The 24,154-nt window shown below is 38.3% G+C and overlaps 1 protein-coding gene across 2 annotated transcripts in view; it reads right to left on the reverse strand.

The window, feature by feature from the left end:
- Positions 1–375: 375 nt before the first annotated feature.
- The window catches only part of Abca13 (ATP binding cassette subfamily A member 13), a 433,105-nt gene continuing 409,326 nt past the window's right edge, over positions 376–24,154 (reverse strand). For both annotated transcript variants that reach the window (XM_021210848.2, XM_029545204.1), the window contains 3 exons: positions 5,175–5,280; positions 3,004–3,141; positions 376–1,907 (listed from right to left, as the gene is read on the reverse strand). In XM_021210848.2, the coding sequence (XP_021066507.1) occupies positions 1,809–1,907; positions 3,004–3,141; positions 5,175–5,280 (343 nt within the window). In that variant the 3' untranslated portion in view covers positions 376–1,808. The remainder of the gene's footprint in view (positions 1,908–3,003; positions 3,142–5,174; positions 5,281–24,154) is intronic.

Consider the following 24,154-nt stretch of genomic DNA (forward strand, 5'->3'; position numbering starts at 1 on the left):
CATGACTTCTAAAGGTAATAGCATTTTCAACATTAGCATAAGATTTGACCTTTGTGTCCAGTCTTCTGGGATGTGCCACTTTAGCATGTTGGGTTTCTTTTTCTTCCTGCTTATTGTTCAAAGGTATACCTTGAAGCACAAACTTCAAGAATATAGCACTTCAAAGACAGAAAAGAACCCCTAAGAGCAGGACATTGCAGAGCAAAACTCAATTAAATTTTAACCTTTCAAACTGTAAAAAGATGTGGAGTTGCTCCATTTCCTCCTTACCCAAATTAAATTGGATCCCCAAAGACATAAATAAAGATGCAAGGAAGACACTGGCACAAACACAATGACTTTCAAGAGCCAGGTTAAATTATAACACATCTCATTTATTCACTGCAGTATAAATATATTCATGTTTCACAATTTGGTATTTATTGATTCAACAACAAAAAAGGAATGAAATATATCAGAATAGGAGGAAAGGAAAATCATAGAGTCATAAATTCAAATTTCTTCACCAAAAACTATAATTTGTGAGAGTGATACATGAAAATCAAAACCAGTGACATCAAAGTTGCCCATAATTGGATTAATCATTACAATTAAAAAAGTGAAAAGACAGATTTAAGGAAGTCCTAGTATCAAAAAAAAAAAAAAAATGGCACAATGGAGTTTTTTCTGCCTAGCACAGCTATTATTGTACAATGCTAATGCTGGCTAAGGCCAAACTCTGCAAGGAAATTAATGTGGTCCATCATCAAGATTTAGGAAAATGCTGTTAAAAAATGGTCAGCAGTGTCTGACTGGAAATTCTGCTCAGTAGTAGACTCATTGATTTTACACATTTTATTAACTGTAAGGTGTTATTTATTATTTTAATAAACCCTACGGGAGCCCTATCATTGAGGGCAGCAATTCTGAGAGTGACTTTTTTGGAGAACTTTTGAAAAATATTTAAAGTTCAGTATTCAGTTACTCTGTGCTATGTATAATCCTTCTAGAACTAGGCTTGCCTAGGGACATTTGCTCCCAACACTATCCATTCAGTTGCATGCAACTGTGTGTGTTTAAACCCAGAATATTAGGCTCAGCCCTGGGATTTGAGATTCTATCCCTCAGAGATTTTGCCTGAGAACATGAGTTTCCACAAGGCTCTAGATGAGGCTAATGCAATATGGAGCCCTCAACAGTTCAAAACAACTGGCTTAAAATTTTAAAATAACAATCAGTCATCCGAATTAACAATGCAACCCACTTTTATTTCCTTCTATAACCACATAAAATTAGTCTGTGGGATTCTAAGAGTGTTATAAACGACAAACTTCTTCAATTTTGCTGATGGACTGGCATAAAGCAGTAATGCATATAGCAATTTCTTTATATCACACCATACTGATATTTAGTTTTGGGGAAAGTTTGCATTTAAATTGCCAGGCATTTATTTAAAGATGTGAAAAAATAGAAATGATTCTTGAACTGGGTCCTACTCCAATTTGCTAAGGACTCGGTCTATTTAAAAGGAAGATGAAGTGTAGAGCTTGGATATTCTAGGTCCTCTTGGTTCCTGCACTTCTTAGTTTGGACTAGTGTCAGTTCATTGCTGAGTCTGTCACAGACAACCTGTAACACACCTGGTGTTGTAATCAGCAGGAAAAAAAATTCTCAAGGAGTCTACACTGGAGAATAACCTTTCAGTTTGTTGGTTATTAATAAGCATAGAGTAATAAAAGAAAGAATACATGACTGGTGGATCATTTCTTCCAGCTCTTCAGCTGTGCCTGAAGGTGAACGGTGATGAAGACAGGCTTACTCCTCTGGTGCTAGATGCGTGAGTGGCACAGATGCTGAGCATCAGTAGATGGTGAATCAACAGGAAAGCATGGAGTTTGCAGCTGCTCAGTGGCAAAATTAACAAAGACCTGAAAGAAAAAAAGACTCATTTGATGTTGACTATTATAAAGGGAGATGTCTCAGATACTGTCCAAATGGGCAAAAAGAGCCCACCAACTCTGCTGTGCAACTATGTATTCTAGATATGGCTGGGAAGTTACACTCATGAAATCTCAACAATACTGTAGCATAAAGAAGACCTGAATTATGACAACCCCAATGGACAACCCAACATAAATGTTGACTCTCACATGGCCCCACTCCTAGATTAAGAACTACAGGCAATTAATGACTGCTGAGAGAGTAGAATCAGTCTGCCCCAGAAACTCCTAATTGGATGTTGGCTATCAAGTGTTCAGCTCTAAAACCATAGACAAACAAACAAAACTTGATGGACTTAGGAGAATGAATACACACATACACGTGTGTGTGTGTGTGTGTGTGTGTGTGTGTGTGTGTGTGTGTGTAAGTGTATATGTAATAATTAATGTGCTTGAGAAGAAGCAGAATGGAGTACATGGGAGTGGTTAGAAAAAATGAAGGAGGAATGAAGTAATTATATTTTACTTATAAATTTAATAAATTTTTAGAAAGACAGACATCATGCCTTTATACCACCCTTTCCTTTATCACCACACGCGCGCACACACACACACATGCACACAGGAATCCACTGAACAGTCAGCTCTCAGAATAAGGACTAAAACGTCATCTGCAAAGTCTTAATACTTCAATACCTTATAGTTTCAATAAATTGACATTTCTGGTATTCTTAGTCTGAGGAAATTTTTACTTTCCTCTGAGCCAGCTATTGTTCCACTCCTGCAGAATCGAATACATCATTTGGGAGTGAATAGTTAGAAAGGGGAAGTTTAATGAAACGGGCTGTCCAGCACCTCCATGAACAAATTAAAGCTCTGTACCCTCTAAAAAAGCACATGAGACAGGCCTCCTAACTTTTGCTATCTTTATTAAACTTTTGGAAACTGAGTTAGGTTAGCTAAAAGAGATGATGTGCTAAAGAAACAATCTAATTGTAAAGTCTAATGAATAAAGTCCATTAATTATATGCATACAATTATACACAATAATAACATGCATGCTGTGCTGTTTGAGGTGAAGTACCTGTTCCAGAGTGGTCTGGCTGATGGAGTAATGCTCAATATTCAGGAGGCTCTTGTTGCTCTCGAGAACTTTGAACAAATCAGCTAAACACTCCCAACTCTTTTGTACATGATATTCCAATAAATTAAGGCGCTGTCCCTAAAAGTCAGAAAATATGAGAAATTAGAAAGATATTAGAAGTCATTGAACAGAGTTAATTATACTACATTTTGTTGTAAATAAATTCAAATGTGTTTTTTCAGCCACACATGTAAGGTGTGTAGGTAAATGTTGGGAGTCACTAATGAATACTTATTGCTACAGTTCACCCCAAGACACACTGGATCAGTGGCATTCACTTGGATTCAGATGATGTCCTGTCCCACTCTGCCACACTGTGTCATAAGCACTAGGAGAGTAGATGCTCCAGAAAAAGAGGGTTAATACAGCATCATGAAAATATCTGAGGACTCCTCGAACTTCACAAGCATCAAGGGATTCTTAGGTCTCGGATGTCTCCTTTACTACCTGAACAACTCTTGGTAAGAGATTTACTCACTCTGATTCTTGTTTTTATGCTTTCCCACAGAGATGATTTAGAGTGGTACTAGAACACAAATGATAGTGTAGTGTCTCATGGGTTATTTGCTAAAATGAATGGTTATTTAATGCCTATTACCTGTTAGAAGTTAGGATACATAAGAATAACAGCTATATAAAACAATTATAAACCAGGATGAAGAGATGGCTCAGTGGTTAAGGGCACTGGCTACTGTGCCTGGAGACTGGACTCAGCTCCTAGCACACATATGGGAACTCACAATGGGCTGCATCTCAGTTGCAGGAGATCCAATGCACTCTTCTGGCTTCCAGAAGTATGTGTGTGGGCGGGGGGGGGGAACTGCATGTATCTGGTACATAGACATTCACATAGGCAAAATACCCATGCATATAAAATAAGAATAAATAAACCTCAAGCATATAAGCAAGTTTGGAGCCCACATGTATAAGCCTAGCACTTGAGGGGTAGAAGTAGGAGATTTGGTCTAAATTCAAGTCTATCCTTAGCTGGATAGTGATCTTCAAGCTAGTCAGGCTACACAGTAAGAGTGTGCAAAACAAGCAAACTAGAAAAAAAAAGAACTGTACTTGGAGCTTCTAAAACTTCAATGTGTAAAAAAACATTCTAGTTAGTTACCTTGTCAAAAGACCTATTCAGATAGAGTGGGTCCCAGCCTGTCATTCTGTGTGCCTAAAGGATATCACCTATTGAAGATGCTACTGGCCTATGCACCATACTTGTTCACATCAACTTCACAGATGATGGTTCCAATCCTATGATTTTTTTTCATTGTGAAAAATGAGAAAATGTCCAAGCTTATATAATATGAAAATTACCAAGCTTGTAAACTCCATAACAAATACATAGAAGAAATTAATCCCCGCAGCTCTCCACCCAGATGACATGAACTACACAATGGAGCTGCGAACAGGTTAAGAGAGGAGCAGGTGCAATCCCTCTCCTCCAGACTGTCCCACAAGTGATCAAGCAGGCCTGCCATCTACCAGAATGGTCAAACAACATCTGCAATCCAAGCATTTTTTTTTTTTTTTTTGGTAAAGCGATGTGGCCAATAATTCATGAAGAGGCAAAAATACAGCAGGTTCTGTCTTTTGGCAGTGTGGAATAAAAGAGAAAAATGACTAACACATGTATAAGATGCTTTTGGCTAAAAGCTATAACACAGGCTATTAGGATTATCTCTCTGTATAGCTGTTTGATCCTCCTTGAAATATCCCCTCCTGGAGGGAGGATGAACTCATAGGACAAGAAACTTTGGAAACTCACAAGGCACAAGGAACAGAGAGATATAAAAATCCATGAAGGCCTTCCTGAAGGTTATAAAAGAATAACAGGAGGGAGGAGAGTCCCTCCACTGGAGATGCCTGGAAGTGGTATAGACAATACCAAGGCTGCGGTTTGGGGGACTAGTCACTCCTCCTGGAGCTGGTTATTCAGTGATATCACTGCCTTCGAGTAAACTCACATTCTTTTAGGTAACCCCAATAAATCCCACTGGTTCACTAAGCTAGCCCCAAGTGGTATCCTTTTGTTAGCTTGTCATTAAGACCTTATTTGGGACGAATACATACCTATTCATGAATTTTCTGGAAAAAGTCCGACAACCTACCTTAAACTGGATTCCTGGGAAATGGAGCTTCAAGCAGTCAGAAACTGCTCTAGGCTGACTTCCTTCCTTGTGGAGCCAAACTTTGACTGTGTAACCATCACCAAACCTAAGTCAAATAAAAATATGGCTAGCATTACACATGTGTTATATATTGACTTACAGTGAGGGCATTATACGGCAATTTGTAACAGACCTGGAGAAAGTTAGTAACTCCTTTAAATCATTGGGGTATTTGGATTCTCAAATATATAATGTGGAGAAGTTAACTTGAAGTCCATTACACAGTTGCTGTCACTTGTTTACATTGACATGGACATTTGCTTAACTTAAAAACAAATAAGCAAATCATCCAGAAACTGGTACATACTCCATAAAAGAGCTAAGGTGAAAATGCAAGTTGTAAAAACAGAGAGCTGAGTTAGAGGAAGCCAGAGGTTGCCCTGGAGACCAGCCTGGGAGGTACATTTCTGGCCTTGTTGCTTCAAGGCCTGCAATGATTAAAATGTGACTGGGAAATATGAAAAGGAATACATAAGTGACTGAAAGGCTTGTCTGTCTGGTATGTAAAAACATTTTCCAGGTTTAAGTCAGCCTCGGTGGGCAGAGAATCTCTTAATGGCCACAGAAGCCTACATCCTTAGAGTGCCTAGCACTGCTGGATAGATTGTTTCACTGTTATCTCAGCAATACCACTAAGTGCAGAATCACACTAATCTCATATAGTAATTTTCAAGAAGGTAGTAGGCTTTCAAAACCATTGTGTTTTTAATAACTATTTTTAAGTCTTGGTGAATTTCCTTCACTGTATTTTGATCATATTAACTGCCAGAACTCTGCTCAGTTCTTCCCACATTCCTACCCACACCAGCTTCACATTCCTAATAACCCATTGAATCCAATTTATGTTGGCCAATATAGTCCTGGATATACAGCCAGACTCTAGTGTTTAGTCTAAAAGAAAACTGACTTTCTCTCCTCCACAATCCATCATTTTTCCATAGATCTTCATTTAGGGTAGACACTCAACACTCCTTTCCCATCCATGATAAAATGTTAATTGGCTTGGTCTTGTGCAGGTTTTGTGAGGGCAATCACAGATGCTGTGATGTCATGGCTACAGTGGTCTAGTCATGTTCAGAAGATGCTCCGGTCTTCCCTTTTATGATGGTTCTCAAGCTTTAGGGAAGTTGATACAGATGTCCCGTTTGTGGCCGAGCACTCACCTGATACGTATTCTTGGCACTTTCATGATCTATGTGTTCCTTCCTTTCCTACTCACTGCTCACTGCACAAAGAGTCTTACCCTATGAGTTCAGAGAGTCACACTAATCCATTGGTAGAGAGAGATCTACTTAAAATGCAGTCCAGTATCATGTCATTTAGAAATGTATTAGTCACTGGTTGCCCCCAGAAACAGTCGCCATCCTAATCACAGTCCCTTAGAGTATAATAACAGAGACATGTTTTGTTTGTTTTGTTCTGCTTTGCTTTGATTTGTTTTGTGGAGCAGACAAAACAAAGAATGGAGAATGGAGTTGGTTGGTCTTACAATGTTCATGCCATTTTTTGCACCTTTGACCATATCTTGCATCAGAGGTCATTNTTTTTTTTTTTTTTTTTATTTTCTTTATTTACATTTCAAATGCTATCCCGAAAGTTTCCCATACCCCTCCCCCCACCTCTGTTCCCCTACCCACCCACTCCCCCTACTTGGCCCAGGCCTTGCCTTGTGCTAGGTCATATNGAGTTTGGAAGACCAAGGAGCCTCTATTCCCACTGATGGCCGATTAGGTCATCTTCTGCTACANATGCAGCTAGAAACANAAACCCNGGGGGTACTNGTTAGTTCCTGTTGTNGTTCCACCTACAGGGTTGCAGCCCCCTTCAGGTACTTGGGTACTTTCTCTAGTTCCTCCATTGGGAACCCTGTGTTCCATCCAGTAGCTGGCTGTGATCATCCATTTCGGTGTTTACCAGGCACTGGCATAGCCTAACAAGAGGCCACAATATCAGGGTCCATCAGAGGTCATTGTTACAGTTCACAGGGTTCACCACTGGGTAAGTCTATTGATGACTCTTATTCTCAACAGCCTGTCCAGCATTTTTCAGTGCTCTGAAATCTAGTGAGGAGGAAGGAAGCCTCCTGGTCAGGGCCAGCTTAATTTTTTTCTATAACACAATATTCATGGTGTTTTCAGCAAGCAATAGGGACTTAAGCATAAAATTCTGATGGTCAAGCAAAAGCAAAAGCAATAGTCCGCATTGTTTGGGGAGAAAAACTCTGTGTCCTGTACTATAGTTCAATCTAAGGTGTTTGGAATAAAACAGTGCCTCAGTACAATTCTGATCAGTAAAAACCAGAGACTTGGATGGGGCAGTATTAGTATAAGACTTTTTTGTTGTTATTATTAATGTATGGGAAACAAGAGAGTGAGTAACATACACCATGACTCATCTGTAGAGTTCAGAGGTCAATTTTATGGTAACTTCTCTCCTACTTTGATACGGGTTCCATGGGACCATATTTGGGTTGGCAGGTTTGCACAGCACCTTTACCCACTGAACTATCTTGACAGACTAATTATTGAAATTTGTATCAATTTTGTGTGGTGGTATACTGGATTCAGGTATAGAACATGGTATCCAGCACTATCTACCATAGAACTTCATGCTACAAAAAAAAAAATAATAAATTAGCTTAAAGAATGAAAAAAATTGTATGTTCAACTCTTATGATCATCATTTACTTACCGCTAATTAAAAATGTACATTTATTTAAATTTATCTCGGTAAAGCAGACCATAATACACTAACGTTTTTATACCTTGAGTCTGTATAAGGACAGGTTGCTTAAGATTATAAGAACTTGTTAGGATACAGATAACCCTTGTAAACTGTAAAGCAATTGGGGGTGGGAGGGCTTTTCTATTGCCCCTTTATCTTCCAAACAAATGACATGGAAACCTAGTATATTTATTAAAAGCTTCAAACACTAAGCTGGGCAGGTTCTGAGGTGTTCAACCTGATTTTCCCCAGCCTAATTTCCAGCCACATGACCCTGTCATCCTGGTCTTCCTTGCCCTCTGTGCCCTCATGGACTCCCCTGGCAACCTACTCATGTTGAATTTCTTCTGGTCAATATCTTACATTTTGGTCCCCACCAGAGACCCCTCTCACTAGGTCCAGAAGTCCTGCCTTCTCTGTGCTGCCTATCTATTGGATGAATAACCATTTTGTTTATTAACTAATCAGAGGTGATGGAAAACAATGTTTTACAAAATACTGAGTCAGAAAATACTTTATAATAAAGACAACAACAAAGTCCAGACTGCACCCAGATTTCCCAGAAATCAGAATCTGAATTCATAGTGCACAAAACCATCCCCCAACAGTGAACATTCTCTGAGATGTGTGTCCAGCATTCAGCACTCCTAATCTACCTTTGTTTCAGATATGCATTGTTAAAATGACAGAATCCATTTGTGACCATCCAACTGGGTACTTGCCTGCTTTCTCTAAGAATGGAGTAGGTAGACATCAAACAGTAAGAATTAGATGTACTAATTATTGTCAGTTCGGGATTGATGATCTTTAAGGGTAAAACAGATTGTCTTGTGGGATTGAAATAAAACAAATTGAACCCTTGATAACAGGAGAATAATAACCTAGGGTCATACAGCCATTATAGTTGTGAATATAGTGCACCATTTTTGTAATTAAGACAGGAGTAATTCCTTCTGCCAGTAATCAATGGGAGACTGCTATTGAAGCGGAAACCCCTAGAACAGGGTACTAGGAAGTCCTTTTAGGTCTCCAGGGAATCTTGTGGAAGCAGCTTCAGGAGGTCATACCCTGTTGAAGCTAAGAGTCAAGCTCTGAATTCTTGGTGTCTTCTCCCTCTATGGAATCCTGAATTCTATGTTAAAAGTACTCTGAAGCCTGAAAATGGCCAAATTTGCTGAGGACTATCTACGACTTTAATCTCTGTATCTCCAACTACATGTAATATATAAAGAACATTTTATCAAAAGCTACCATCAATTCTGGTAGCTATGATGGTCTTTGTAGGCTACTGTGTGCTGCTTTTCTGTCCTTGTCATATACTTGAGGCTTTGGCTGCCAATAATGGAACATTTATATAGAGTTTTGTTTCTTTAGTGGCTGTTAGTGCATTATTGACAGCAATCTGCTCCTTCTCCTTGGGGCTTGAATTTTCCACCCCTCAGAGAGCTCTTTAGTGAGTGGGGAACTTTGTACCTGGAACCCATGCTCCTACTACTGATCAAAGCCCCCATCCTTTGTGGCTGATGGCTTCTAGTTTACACATAGCTGAGATGTCAATGAGCACTGGTAAACCCACATGGACCCATTTAAAGACGAATTCTGTAACACTCCTATTCAGCCAGCTCTAGAAATTGTATACTAATACACTAGATCCACACAGGGGATCCATATCAATGGCGTTATGCTACATAGGAGCGGGAGAAAGAGGCTGAGCTGCTGATTTACACAGACTGCCCAATACTGTCTTCACCAAGACTCCAGAATGGGTGGACATTTCCAGGCTTTAAGCAAGAAAGGTATAAGCACAATTGCTTTAAGGGACTTCCCAAGGTCAAGAGATGAGTCACTGGAAATTTGAAGCTTTCCCATGCAGTAGGCTCCGAGATATGACTGGGCACTGCATTGATTCCTAGTAGGGGCATGCTAAATGGCAGTATATTTTCAGACATTCCAATACCATTATGAAGAGTTTGTGACAAAGACACTGGATCCTGATAACCTGCATTCCTCCCACAAAATGCATGACTTTAAAAAGCTGGGTAAGACTTCCAAGCTTAGCCTTCTCATCTAGAGAGGAGACTAAGAAGAGACAAGGTTGTTGGAGGACAGAATGAATTCTTCCTTGTGAGTCACTTGGAACTGCTTTTGGCACTGGGTAAATAAGTAAATAAATAAAGAGTGTAATTTCAGCTCTATGCAGGATTTCGCCAAAATGAAACATCACTCTTTTTGATATTGAGAAGCCCACAATTTATTTGGGAAAGTTCTGTGAATGCAGTTAAACAAAGAAAATATAGATTGTGTGCTGGTGAGGGGTGGTGAAGGGAAAGAAGATCTTGTGGCCAATTTCATCACTAATATAGTTTGCAGCCTTTTGGGGTATATTTTGTTTGCAGCCTTTAATAGTATATTTTAATGTATTTTGAAAAATTCCTGCTAAGTTCCAAAAATTGTCTAATAAATTATAAGCATATTAATATTTTAATTTCTTTCAAAGTTACATTTCATTTGAAGCAACACAATCAAGCTTTGCTAGAGAAAAACAGAAGAAAAAAATTTAATTAAGAAAAAAATATTTTCAAGAGAATATATCCCATTTGTAGGAAGGTAATGTCCATGGCTTTTACTAGATTATTCAGCAATATATAAAATTATGAAAGGATGTATATTTAAGAATTAAGAAAAATCTTTGTAAATCATTAACTTATGACATATCTAACTTAGGTATTTGATTTATGTTTCCTTTCTCCTCTCTGCCTAAATTCCTTGGAGTATTTATTCAATTACCAATTGTTTTCAAAGACTGAAAGGTTTCAGCACAGCCAGAGCCAGTGCATTGCATGTTGATATACACACTTATTGACCCAACACTTCAGGATTGTCTTGTATGCACTGTCATTTCTCTATCAGCAACCACATAAAGAAGTGAGCAGCAATGTCTTCAGGCAAAATTATGTGTAAGAATACTTTGCAATACGTTTCTTATTGATTGTAATAGAAGTAAAAAAAAAATAACTAAAACAGAAGCAAGAGAAGCACAGAACACAGTGAAGTCTCAAGCACAAACAGACACCAAAGAGCACAGTGTATGCGCAGCTACTGACTGAAGTGACCCTCCAAGGCAGGGCTGAAGCCCTCAACTTTTACACTTCTTAGCTCCAGACTCCATTTGAAAAATATTTTACCTCAAAATAAAATTAAATGGTTCATGAAAATATGTTGATATTATTCTCAACCATTAAAATATATGTCCACAAAGAATTTAAATGAGAAAATGCATATAATTACATAACTATAAAATGGAAAATTATAGATTCCGTAGAATATCATTTGTGCAAGCATATTTATAACAAGTGCAAGTGAAATACTAGGATATTACTTGGGCGTTGTATGACTGTTTGTTATTCTTCACCTACTGCTGAACACTAAAAGAGCTCATACAACCATTATAATTATAAAGAAATATACATGGTTTCTAAAATACAAAAGAAGCATTCTAATGTGCTAAATTTTGCAAATGCATTGCCATTCTGACTTTTAAATATACCTTCTAAAAATTACAGGCAAAAAACTTCTAGGTATAGAAACTAATGTTTGAGTTATAGTAATAAGTATTTAAAATTTGTTTTAGATGTTTTCTTATAGAAAATCAAATTCCATCATCTGATTCATAAGGAATCCAAGCATACATTCACACATATACACACAAACAGACACACACACATCCATTAATATATTCTCCCCAATAAGACAATTGGAATATAAAATACCTTTTTAAATTTTTTTTAAAATGGTAGTTTATTATTCATGATATAATAAAAGAACAGCAAGCATAGGGTAGCATGACCCTGAGTTCTTATATGAGCTCCCATCAATCATCTGTATGAGAGTATTCCCAGGAGATAGATGTTTCAAACCAAGTCACTTTATGTATAACTTTCTTGTCTCACTATAGTACATCCTGTCCATTCATGGCTTGGTGTCTGTGCAATATGGCAACTTCTAGTCATCTCCCTTCAGTAGCTTATTTGCTGATAGAGGAAGACAGAGTAAAGGATGATTCTAAGGAAAGGTGCCTAAATGTTGGGTAGGTAACAGATGTGTGTGTGTGTGTGTGTGTGTGTGTGTGTGTGTGTGAGAGAGAGAGAGAGAGAGAGAGAGAGAGAGAGAGAGAGAGTATGCAGTATAAGGCTTGTATATCTGCATAGAAATTCCCTCATCATTATCCCAGTCATTATGTGACTCTTTATGGTGGTGTAAATGAGAATGGCCCCCAGAGGCTCATATATTTGAATGCTTGGTCCATAATTTGTGGATTATTTTGGGAAGGATTATGAGATGTGGCCTTGTTGGACGAGGTTTCCCACTTAGTTCCAAAAGTCCATGCCAGGCCCAGTGCCTCCTCTCTCTTCCCCTGTTTATTGATCAAATGTCAGCTCTCAGCTGCTGCTTTAGCATCATGCATCCCTACCTTACCAAAACCTGCCATGATGGTCATTGTCTCCCACAAACTAAATGTTATCCTTTGTAAGTTGCTTGGTCATGCTATCTCTTAACTGTAGCTAGGACAGTCTTCAACCAGAGAGACAAGGGATCAGTATTGAAGACAGAGAATAGTTCTGTCTTTATCTGTCCTAAGTGAGGCACCAAGCACATGATATTTGATTTAATCCCTCAGGATTATATATATATCACCATCTTTAGCTCTGCAACACAAACATGGAATGGGATCTCATTTGGTGCTAAAGAACTCATTTAGCTCACGTAGCTCAAAGGGAAAGAAAGTCTCACAATTTCAATATTCATAAGTTCAACTAAAAATCCCAGTTTACAGCAGGATGTCTTCTAATGGCACATAGCACTCCTCTGTTCTTTAAATGACCACTGTGACAACAGTATGTTCATTTTATTCTTCACTGCCACCTGTGCACCATTGCCCACAGATGGAATATTTTCTTCATAGATGAATAGTTCTAAGGTCATTCATGTTCTCACTCATCTTATTTCCTACAGGGCTGGGACAAACTAGGTCTCACTCCACAAGCGCATATTTTCATCTTAAGTGCACTTGTTATTCAACTTTCCTTAAGTTGAGCTTGGAAATTTTCCCAGTAATCACATATGCAAATAAGGACTATCATGAGGGTTATATATTTAAGACTTTAATATTAAATATCCCCTGACAATTATCAAATAATAATGAACAAAACAAAACAGTGTTTTCCAGGTGGCACAGCATACCTTCTGGGACAGAGATTGTCTTTGAAAAGAACCTCAATAAGCTTCTAAATATAGAGACAAGATCATATGGGTAAACAACAAGGTTTCTCAATAAATGAAAGCTCTAGTCAAATTAGAACACCCCTCAAAGACAATTCTTCTTAGCATCTAGAAGATAGTGAAAACAATACCTGGCAGGTACAACATAAGGGAGGGATGATTTGTTTTGGTACACTTTCAGAGAGTCTCAGTGTATCATTGCAGAACAGACCTTGCAGAGCTACTGATGGTTGCAGGATCCTATGGTGGCAAGTTTCATATCACACCAGGTCATAAAGCAGAGTACAGAACCAGGGGCCAGCCAAAAGCAATAGAGCCCTACCCTGAGTGGTCCACTTCTGCCGGGCAGGCCCTACCACCTAAAGACTTCACAACATCTGCATTAGCACCTTCAACTGAGGAGTGAGCATTCAAAATATAATAGGAGATACTGCCAATTTAAGGTGCAATAGAGCTACTAGAGCTACTATCTGATTATTCTTCTAGGCATTCAGCATTTGGGCTAACAGTAGCAACAAAAAGGTCAACAGAATCATAGGTACCAAACTCAGGATACCATGTTACTTTCAAGATGGAAAGCGTTTGACTCAAAAGTTAAGCATCAGAAGAATAAGCAACCACTTTGTGATTGGATTTCAGATGTATCCCACAAGATGAAACCCATACCTAGCACCATTTCTGGACCAAGAGTCTAGAGCTAGACAAGTCCCAGGACTCAAGGAGGGGTGCCACTACTACTATTAATCTACTAAATGGAGATAGTATTAAACCAACTCCTAACAATTTATTATTGTACCCAAATGTACTGGCTGGTTTTGTGTGTCAACTTGACACAAGCTGGAGTTATCACAGAGAAAGAAGTCTCAACTGAGGAAATGCCTCTATGAGATCCAGCTGTAAGGCATTTTCTCAATTAGTGATTAAGTGGGGAGGGCTCACTGTGGGTGATTCCATCCATAGGCTGGTAGTCTTGGGTTCTATAAGAAAGCAAGCTGAGCAAGGCAGAGGAAGCAAGTCAATAAGCAACATCCCCTCATGGCCTCTGCATCAGCTACTGCTTCCTGACCTGCTTGAGTACTAGTCTTGACCTCCTTTGGTGAACAGCAATTTGGAAGCAGCAATTTGGAAGTATACGCTGAATAAACCTCCCCCCCCCCCCATCTTGCATCATGGTCATGTTTTGTGCAGGAATAGAAACCCTAACTAAGACACCATAAATCAATACATTTCTAAGTACTCATCATAGATGCTCCTACTTGCAGAAGATGGTGACTAATACAGAGACCCACAACTAGGAATGATGCAGAGAATAAGAAACTGCAGAATGCTCAGCCCAAAATAGATCATGTATCCTATACCCACTTCCCCACAAGACTCAGTGACCATGGAAGTGTAATAAGAATCTGATAAAGAGTGTAAGAACTAGAAGCAATGAATGCCTACAAGAAAACAATGTCTTTTGGACACAGTGAGACAACTATACATAGGAATCCACAGTGGTTGTAACATCAGGCACAAAGCATATGCAACAAGTCAGGGTTAGCCCTGGGTAAGCCAACCATGCTTCAGTGAAAGACCAGACATCCAAGAATATTGAGCAGCACAAATTGAGCCTTAATTGGTTAAAAATCAAATCAGGAAAAAGACAGTAATTTGGGTAGGTGGGAAACATGGAGTAGATCTGAGAAGAAGTGGGGGGTGGAAAGATGATGGTAACCAAAACACTTTGTATGGAATTCTAAAAACAAAACAAAACAAAACAAAACAAAAACCTGTAAGGATATTTTTATTTTAAAGTATTTTGTAAAAGAGGAAAACTTTAAAAAGTCAAACTTGGGCTAAGGATGTATAGCTTAGCACTACAGCATTTGCCTAGTACATACAGGTCTTTGGAGTGATCTCTAGTACAGCAAACAAAAACAAAATCTCACTGTAGGTTCCCCAGTATCTGCTGCCTTCATCTGACTCCTTACCCCAGAGTTCTCTTCATTCTGCTTTCAGTAGGGAGCCCTTCCTCCACTAATGTAGTCTGAGATCTTAGTGCCTAGGTGCAACAAACGTACCCTGAACTCAGACTGAGGATGGCCTTCCCAGGCGCAAGAAAGAACCACGGACTCCCCTGCCACTGTCCCTAGCGTCCCTGCATGTCCCTTAGTATTTGATAAAGCACAGAATGCAGAAAATTCCTTGTTATTCTCTAGTATAATAGGAGAGAAACAATATACCTCCTTGATGAAACAGCAAAATGCAAATCCTTTTGTTTTCTTTTCCTTTCTGAGAGCAAGCAAAATAGCACATTCAAAAATATGATGTCAGAGCCAACTCAACAGGACCGCAAAGGAAGTGACCTCACCTCCAGTATAACAGTTTTTGTCCACCTCATGACCACTTTGGCCATTTTACTTTTAGGATGGAAAGGGGACAAAAGACTCTGCCCTATCTGGGATCTTGTGTTTTGTGCAAGACTAATGGTAGTCTCTGACCAATTTTCTTCACTTTAGAGACACCTCAGAATCCTGATAGATAAAAGATACCTTTATTAACAATATTACAAGCCATTTTTCATATTTCTTGATCCTAACAAGAAAATTTTTTCTTTCACTTTAAAACAGAAAGTTGGCATGTAACACAATGGTTATGCATGAAGTTGAAATTCTGACATCATGATGTATATTTTAGCAACATTTGATGCTAGACGAATTTTTAAGTTACTAAAACACTATTTTAATAGCTAGGCTAATACTGTTTGAAAACTTTGTAGTGATGTGAGAACAAATAACCATACAACCATAATAAGAGCTGACATGATCTAGTCTTTCTTTAGAGATCTTTTATAACCCCACTGACACATAGTATGACACCATTGGCCATTACATCAAGACACTACCCAGCAGCTAATTTTCTTAAAGTAAATGAACCAAAGCCTTGGTTGTCTTATGACAAACATCTGTGCTCTGTGTTCTGAGAAGATGAGGAATTAAGAAAATTGTGTCATGTTGATTCACAACAGACACCAGAAGTTAGCCACCATGCAGGTCTCACAGGCATATGCACAGAGGCAACAGGATCAAAGCAATCCCCACCTTTTGTCTCATAGCCTGTGGCCGGGATTAGGGTCACACACTACAGAAAAGCTATAGGTATCTATTTTCTGGCTTTGTGAGTGATGCCCATAGAGTATTCAAGAACGTTGAGTGGGTCATATCTAAGAAGAAAATGCAATGATCAAGGAGAGGACCCTTCAAAGTCAGCATACATACCTAGACAGCTACCATATATGCGGAGATGTAAGCTACAAGGCACTGCCATCTCCTGCACAGGATGTTCTTCAATAGGTTTGGGGGCCAGCTACTTTATTCCGCTTCTCTGTGATTGTAAGCTTGGGTTAGGACATAGTGTTTTTCAGGGATTGGCCTAGGCTACTTGTTGAGCTCAGTTTCAGAGACCTTATTGCTTTATAACCTTTATAACTTATGAGAGTCTATGCAAACAATTTTAATCACTCCTAAAATGGTACAATAAGAAAAATAAATACTTGTCTAAGCACACAGGGATTGCTTTAAAGAATAACCTTGCCCTTGTTGCTGAAGAAATGTATTCATAAAGCAGACTCTGTGCAGGCCTCTGGTTCATTTGTGGTAGGAATTTTCCTACTCTGTACAAAGATAAGGACATTACATCATCAGACAGGACATATGTAGATAAAAAGTCCAGAGCTTTGCAATTACTCCACCCTTCCACCCCATGCCACATTTTGAAAAAGGAACAAATTTACCAAACTCACAAAGTTCTTAACTGACCCAGCTTCTTAGCAGGAAACACACACTCAAAGCACACCATCCAAGCACAGAGTCAGAGCAGGTCATGCAGATTACTCAGCCACATGTAATACGGAGCCCTTCAGACAGGAATTCTGGCATGAACCCATTCACAGATGCCAAAGTACCTAATGGGAAAGATAGGTGCTAGTAGTAGTTAAAGTGTAGGAATGAATTATGAAGAGGGTAAAAATTTCCAACATTACTCAGGATCCCACCACACACCAAGTGAGACAGATGATCTACATAGAACAAAGAAAATGAGCTTCTGACTTTGTGCCATGGAGATTTCTATTTGATGTGACTGACCCCTTGCTGTACATGCAAATATTTATGCTAGTGTGATTCCTAGGATAAAATCTCATTTATAAAAAAAATGTTTCTGTACCTTATGCAATGCCACACAATCATATTCCTAAGGAATACAATACTATAAACATATTACTTAGAATAAAGAAGGGTCAAATGGCATTTCTCAATGACCTGGCCTGATCATTCAGTGGGCATAGTCACTTTGGGTAATTGTATGGTACCAATATGAAACAAGTATAGTGATGAACAGATTTCTAGCAGGATAGTGTGAATAGATTCATTCTCTAGAAAAATGGTAAAACTTTTTTTCAAAGTAATCTTTAAAAAGGTACAGAAACTATCTTTCTACACAAAGAAAGAGAAATAAAATAGCATTTCAAAACATCTGCTACAAGACAATAGTCAGTAGTAGCTCACCACATTTGAAACATGACCCACCAGTATGTGGGCTTTCTATTATTAATGTTGTTATTGAAGATTAACCTTAGTTCCTGGTGATCTGATAGGATGCACAGGATTATTTCAATATTTTTGTATCTGTTGAGGCCTGTTTTGTGACCTCATGGCTAATTTTGAAGAAGGTACCATGAGGTGCTGAGAAGAAGGTATATCCTTTTGTTTGGGGATAAAATGTTCTATAGATATCTGTTAAATCCATTTGTTTCGTAACTTCTGTAAGTTTCACTGTCTCTCTGTGTGGTTTCTGTTTCTAGGATCTTTCCATTCATGAGAGTGGGGTGTTGAAGTTTCACACTATTATTGTGTGCCATGCAATGTGTGCTTTGAGCTTTAGTGAGGTTTCTTCAATGAATGTGGATTCCCTTGCATTTGGAGCATAGATGTTCTGAATTGAGAGTTGATCTTGTTAGATTTTACCTTTGATGAGTATGAAGTGCCCCTCCTTGTCTTTCTTGATAATTTTAGGTTGAAAGCTGATTTTATTTGATAATAGAATGGACACTCTAGCTTTTTCTTACCATTTGCTTGGAAATTTGTTTTTTAGCCTTTTACTCTGAGGCTGTGTCTGTCTTTGTCCCTGAGGGGGGTTTTCTGTATGCATCAAAATGTTGGGTCCTGTTTATGTAGCCAGTCTGTTAGTCTATGTCTTTTTATTGGGGAATTGAGTCCATTGACATTAAGAGATATTAAGGAAAAGTAATTGTTGCTTCCTGTTATTTTTGTTGTTAGAGTTGGGATTCTGTTCATGTGGATATCTTCTTTTAGGTTTGTTGAAAGATTACTTTCTTGCTTTTTCTAGGGTGTATTTTCCCTCCTTGCATTGGAGTGTTCCCTTTATTATCCTTTGAAGGGCTGGATTTGTGGAAAGATATTGTGTAAATTTGGTTTTGTCATATAATACTCTGGATTCTCCATCTATGGTAATTGAGAGTTTTATCCATGGAAGGAGTTACAGAGACTAAATTGGAGCAGAGACTGAAGACTGCCCTACCTGAGAATCCATCCCATAAACAACCACCAAACCCAGACACTACAGTGTATGCCAACAAGAGCTTGCGGACAGGAGCCTGATATAGCTGTCTCCTGAGAGGCTCTGTCAGTGTCTGACAAATACAGAAGTGAATGCTCACTGCCATCCATTGGACAGAGCACAGGATCCCCAATGAAGGAGCTAGTGAAAGTACCCAAGAGTTTATGGGGTTTTGCAGCCCCATAGGAGGAACAACAATATGAACTAACCAGTACACCCAGAGCTCCCTGGAATTAAACCACCAACCAAAGAAAACACATGGAGGGACTCATGGCTCTAGCTACATATGTAGCAGAGGATGGCCTAGTCAGTCATCAATGGGAGGAGAGGCCCTTGGTCCTGTGAAGGTTCTATGCCCCAGAATAGGGGAATGCCAGGGCCATGAAGCAGAAGTGGGTAGGTTGGAGAGCGGGGAAGGGGAGTAAGAGGGGATTTTCAGAGAGGAAACTAGGAAAGATGATAACATTTGAAATGTAAATAAAGAAAATATCTAATAAAAAAGAAAAATAAACATTACCCACCACTATCTTCACAGTTTCCAGCATAAGGAAAGAAACCCCACTTTACACTAATGTGTCCAAGAACTCTGGCCCTTTTATCCTGGCTCCCAAGACTATTTTCCAAGAGAGGCAGAATAAAGCATGTATTACTACCAATCAGTCAGTGGTATAAGTTGGTGCTGAGTACAGCTGAAAGGTGAAATCTTTGTCCACCCAGCTCTACCTCATACAACAGAGACTGAATTAGGCAAGAGATATTGCAAATCTGGGGACTACTACTGACTTGACCCCACCAAACAGAGCCTGAGAATATCTGAGCCAACAGTCTGCTATCTCCAACGTACACAAAATTTCTGACATGGAAGAATCATGATATTACCACAATTCCTGCTTTAAGAGATATATCTCAGATATTTTTCCAGGAAGGGGAGACAGGGCATTAAAAAGCTCGACCTTCCTCTTCTCGAAAGAGCAGACTTCACTGAAGCAGTGTATATCGAAGTTCAGAGAAGAGGATCTGATAACAGAGGAAATCGTGGTAAAAGGCAAGTAGAAGATTCATAGTTCTATCAGAGAAATAGGATAACAATAGGCCATCTAGTTTTCCAGAGAAAACCCAAGGAGACAACTAAGAGGAACCATCTATGATGAGGACAAGTCTCAAAGACTTATCCCAGGAACTAGATCTCCAATTTGATGGACTTCATCTTTAAAATGATTTATATCCATAATATGCTTGAAAATGATAAAGGCAAATAGGCCTTTGTTCACATATCTTTAGAAAATGTCTCATAAATATCAAGAAGAGAAATTTTCTGGCTGCTCCGCACACTCATAACAGCTAGACCTAACTCCACTGCACACTTCTGCAGCATGGTTCCCAAAAAGGGTGATAGGTTAGGGGTCCTAGGGCTTTCTCCTCCCTGTGCATATTCTGTCTCTCTATATGTTCAGCTCAGGCTAGACAGTTTCAAGGTATTTGACTCCTACAACTTACCATGCACTTCCATTCTCCATAGCCAACTCAGCAGCACAGATTATAATTTTCAGAACCCCTTGACTCTACTATGGACATTTGCTGCTCTATGGCCACATCTTATGTAGGCAGATAAGAGACTTTGGAGACACCTATTCCCACAACACACTCCTAAGGCATTGTCCCCAACATAATAGATTAAAAACTCTAACAAATTCCTGCCTCCAGTATATACTGCAGAAGCATAGATTGGAGGTCTCGCAGACCATTGCCATGTACTCAATCTGTTCAGACAAGGTAGATGTCTACTACTTCCCTTGCACAGTGCCATGCTCTGTGTTCTCACAGCTATTGGACAATTTAGAGATCTGAAGGACTGAAAACCTCACAGGCACACTTGTGTCCCAAGTCCCAGACTGTCCAGACAGTTTAGAAGTCTCAGAACCTCTTACTGTCTCTGCAAAATCCCTCTATAGTTTTTATATCCTGTGTGCATCCCACTGGGGAAGCAAAAGGCTCGTGATCCACTGACCCTTGAACCACAAGCATAATGTTTTTAACATATGCAAACTCATTAAGTCAAAAGATTCCCCTTTCTAGCTGTGTCCCAAAGCAACATGCAGATTTTGCCACTTGAGGTCAGAGGATAAACAGTTCTGCTGATCATTTTCAGCCCCTGGTGCATAGCATTGATCCCAGTTTGTGAGGACAGAGAATGTGCCCTCCACCCAACTGAGGTGAGATAACCTCAGCTACTCCATTTATACACCCACACCAATCATTTCCATGGTGAAACTTCAAGAAACATTGAAAGGAACCAAGACTCACCAAGTACCAAGAACCAAATTGAAACTCAACACAGGCCCATCAGAAATACTCACCCAACAAATAAATTCTTGATGGGCGACTCCCAACATAGAACGCTAAGAAAAAAAATGGCCCTGTCTAATAATAATGGCTACCAATGAGAGCAAGTCAGATGAAATTCCAGACCATCCAAGCACATCACAAATAATGGCATGGATGAATTTTTAAAATAATATGAATAAAGGCCTGAATGAAGTCCAAGAGAACAGAAACAACCAGAACAATGAAATTAGAAAGTCAATGTTGGCTACAAAAATAGTATTCAGATGGTAATGAATGAAAAACTCAAGAAGTTACAAAAACATTCCTAAGACACTTGCTAAGCAATGAGCAATAAGAAATGCTTAAAACTACAAAATCAACAAAATGACAGGAATTGATATGTATCTTTCAATACCAATAAGATTAATTTTTAAATTATATTATAAAACAAAAACAAAAGAAAAACAAAAAAAACCCAGAATTCTTTATTTTGCCATGTCCAAGAAATATATTTAGCCTCCAAAGATATACACTACCTTAGCATAAACGTATAGATAAGAATATTTCAAGCGAATGGAACTGGGAAACAAGCAGGTATTATTATTCTGATCCATAGATCAAATGGACTTAACAAATACCAATAGAATATTCTACTTAAACATTGAAAAATACAAGTTCTCCTCAACAGGTTTAGTTAATGTAACATTAGTCTCAAATTAGAACAGAAAGCTTATATTAATGAATACAAGAAAACTGATATAACTTCTTGTATTCTGTATGCCTATAAAGTAACAATATCAGAAATCAACAGTAAGAGAAACTATAGAAAATATCAAAATTTCTGGAGACTAAATAATACACTTTTGAATAACTCACTGAGACAATCAACAAACAAATTAAAACGTTCCTAGAACAGAATGAAAATGAAGATAATACATAACCAAACCTATGGAATACGGTACAGACAGCCCTAAAATGGACATCTATAACTATAAGGGCCTGCTTTACAAAGTCCAATGGATGTCAAATTCATATTTTAATGATGCATCTAACAGCCTTAGAAACTTGACAAGAAACTAAATCCATAGGTAGATGATGACAGAATGATAATGACAGGTGACAGACAAGTAGATAGACAGACAGACAAGCCGATAGTAAATAGATGGATGGATAAGTAGATAGATCAGGGAATATATCAATGAAATAATATTTTTAAAATGTGAAACAGAGTTAGTTCTTTGAAAAACTTAAAATTACTGACAAGCTTTTATCTGAATTAACTAAGAAGATATCCTAAATCAGTAAGATTAGAGGCATTACTAGAGAGATAATAATACATAGGAATTGGCAAAATCATAAGGTTATATTTCCAAAAGGTGTAGTCTACCAAGTATTAAAATATAAATGAAATAAATTTCTAAAAGTGACATACCAAAGTCAAGTCAACAAGATACAAAATAAATAAGTAAATAAAAATAAATAATTTCACAACAATCAACCAAATTGAAGTACCAGTAAGAAGGATTCTGAGTGATTTAAATGGAGCCCAGGTACAGGGGGAGTCACTGACGAATTCTAGCAGAACTTTACAGAACTACAACTAATGCTTCTAAAACTTGCATAAAATAGAAAAATAAGTTTTCAAATTTGCTTACAAAGTCAGAATTACACTGATAGCTGAACCATATAAACAGTGTATACACACTCACACACACACACATGCATGCATACACACATGCACACATATACACACAAGCATGCATGTATGTATACATGCACATGCAGACACAGACTCTCACATGCATGCATGAGCACACACATGCACACATACATGCACATGCATGCACATACACACACTCACACATGCACATATGCACACACATGCATGCACACACATATACATACTTATAAGCACATGCACACACACACACACACACACACACACACACACACACACACACACTTTGTGGGCCACTTACCCTAATGGATATGGATGCAAAAGTACTCAATAAGTTACTTACAAATTGAACTCAGGGTCACACCAAAATATTATCCACAATTGAGTTGACTACATTCTAAAAGTACAGCAGTGGTTTTAACATGCGTAAGTCAGTAAATGTAATTCATCACAAAAGCAAACTCTATAATAGAAATCACACAATTCTCCTAGTAAATGCAGAAAGGCCCTTGACAAAATTCAATATCCCTTCATGATAAAAATCATGAAGAATCTTGGAACTGATAATACCTGAAGATAATAAGGACTATATTATTACATGCCTGTAGCTGGCATCTTGCTAAATAAAGAAAATCTGAAAGTATTCCCACTAAAACCAGAAATATGTCAAGGGCTTCTATGCCCTCTATTTCTCTTCAATATGGTACTCCAAGTCTTAGCAGACCAATAAAACAAGATAATGAAGTAAAAGAGATATAACTGTGAAAGGGAGAAGTCAAAAATATCCTTATGTACAAGATAATATGGTTTGTACATTAACGTGTCTAAAAGTTGTACCCCCTAGAAAAACTTATAAATTTGATAACTACATTCATCAAAATGGTAGGATATAAAATACACAAAATGAACATACAAAAATCAGTAGCTTTCCTAATATACTAATAGAAAACACACTAAGAAAAAAATCAAAGAAACAATTCCACTCACAATAGCCTCTCCTCCCCAAAAAATTTAGAAAAAGCCTCACCAAGGAAGTGAAAGACCACACAATAAAACCATCAAAACACTAAAGAAAGAAATTTTGGGAAACACTAGAGAATGGAAAGATGTCTCATGCTATTAGAATAGAAATAAATATTGTAGCAGGGCAGTGGTGGCACACACCTTTAATCCTAGTACTTGAGAGGCAGAGGCAGGCAGATTTCTGAGTTTGAGGCCACCCTGGTCCACAGAGTGAGTTCCAGGACAGCCAGGACTATATAGAGAAAGCCTGTCTCAAAAAAAAAAAAAAAAA

This window comes from Mus pahari, chromosome 13 (genome assembly GCF_900095145.1).
Source record: "Mus pahari chromosome 13, PAHARI_EIJ_v1.1, whole genome shotgun sequence".
Lineage (NCBI taxonomy): Eukaryota > Metazoa > Chordata > Mammalia > Rodentia > Muridae > Mus > Mus pahari.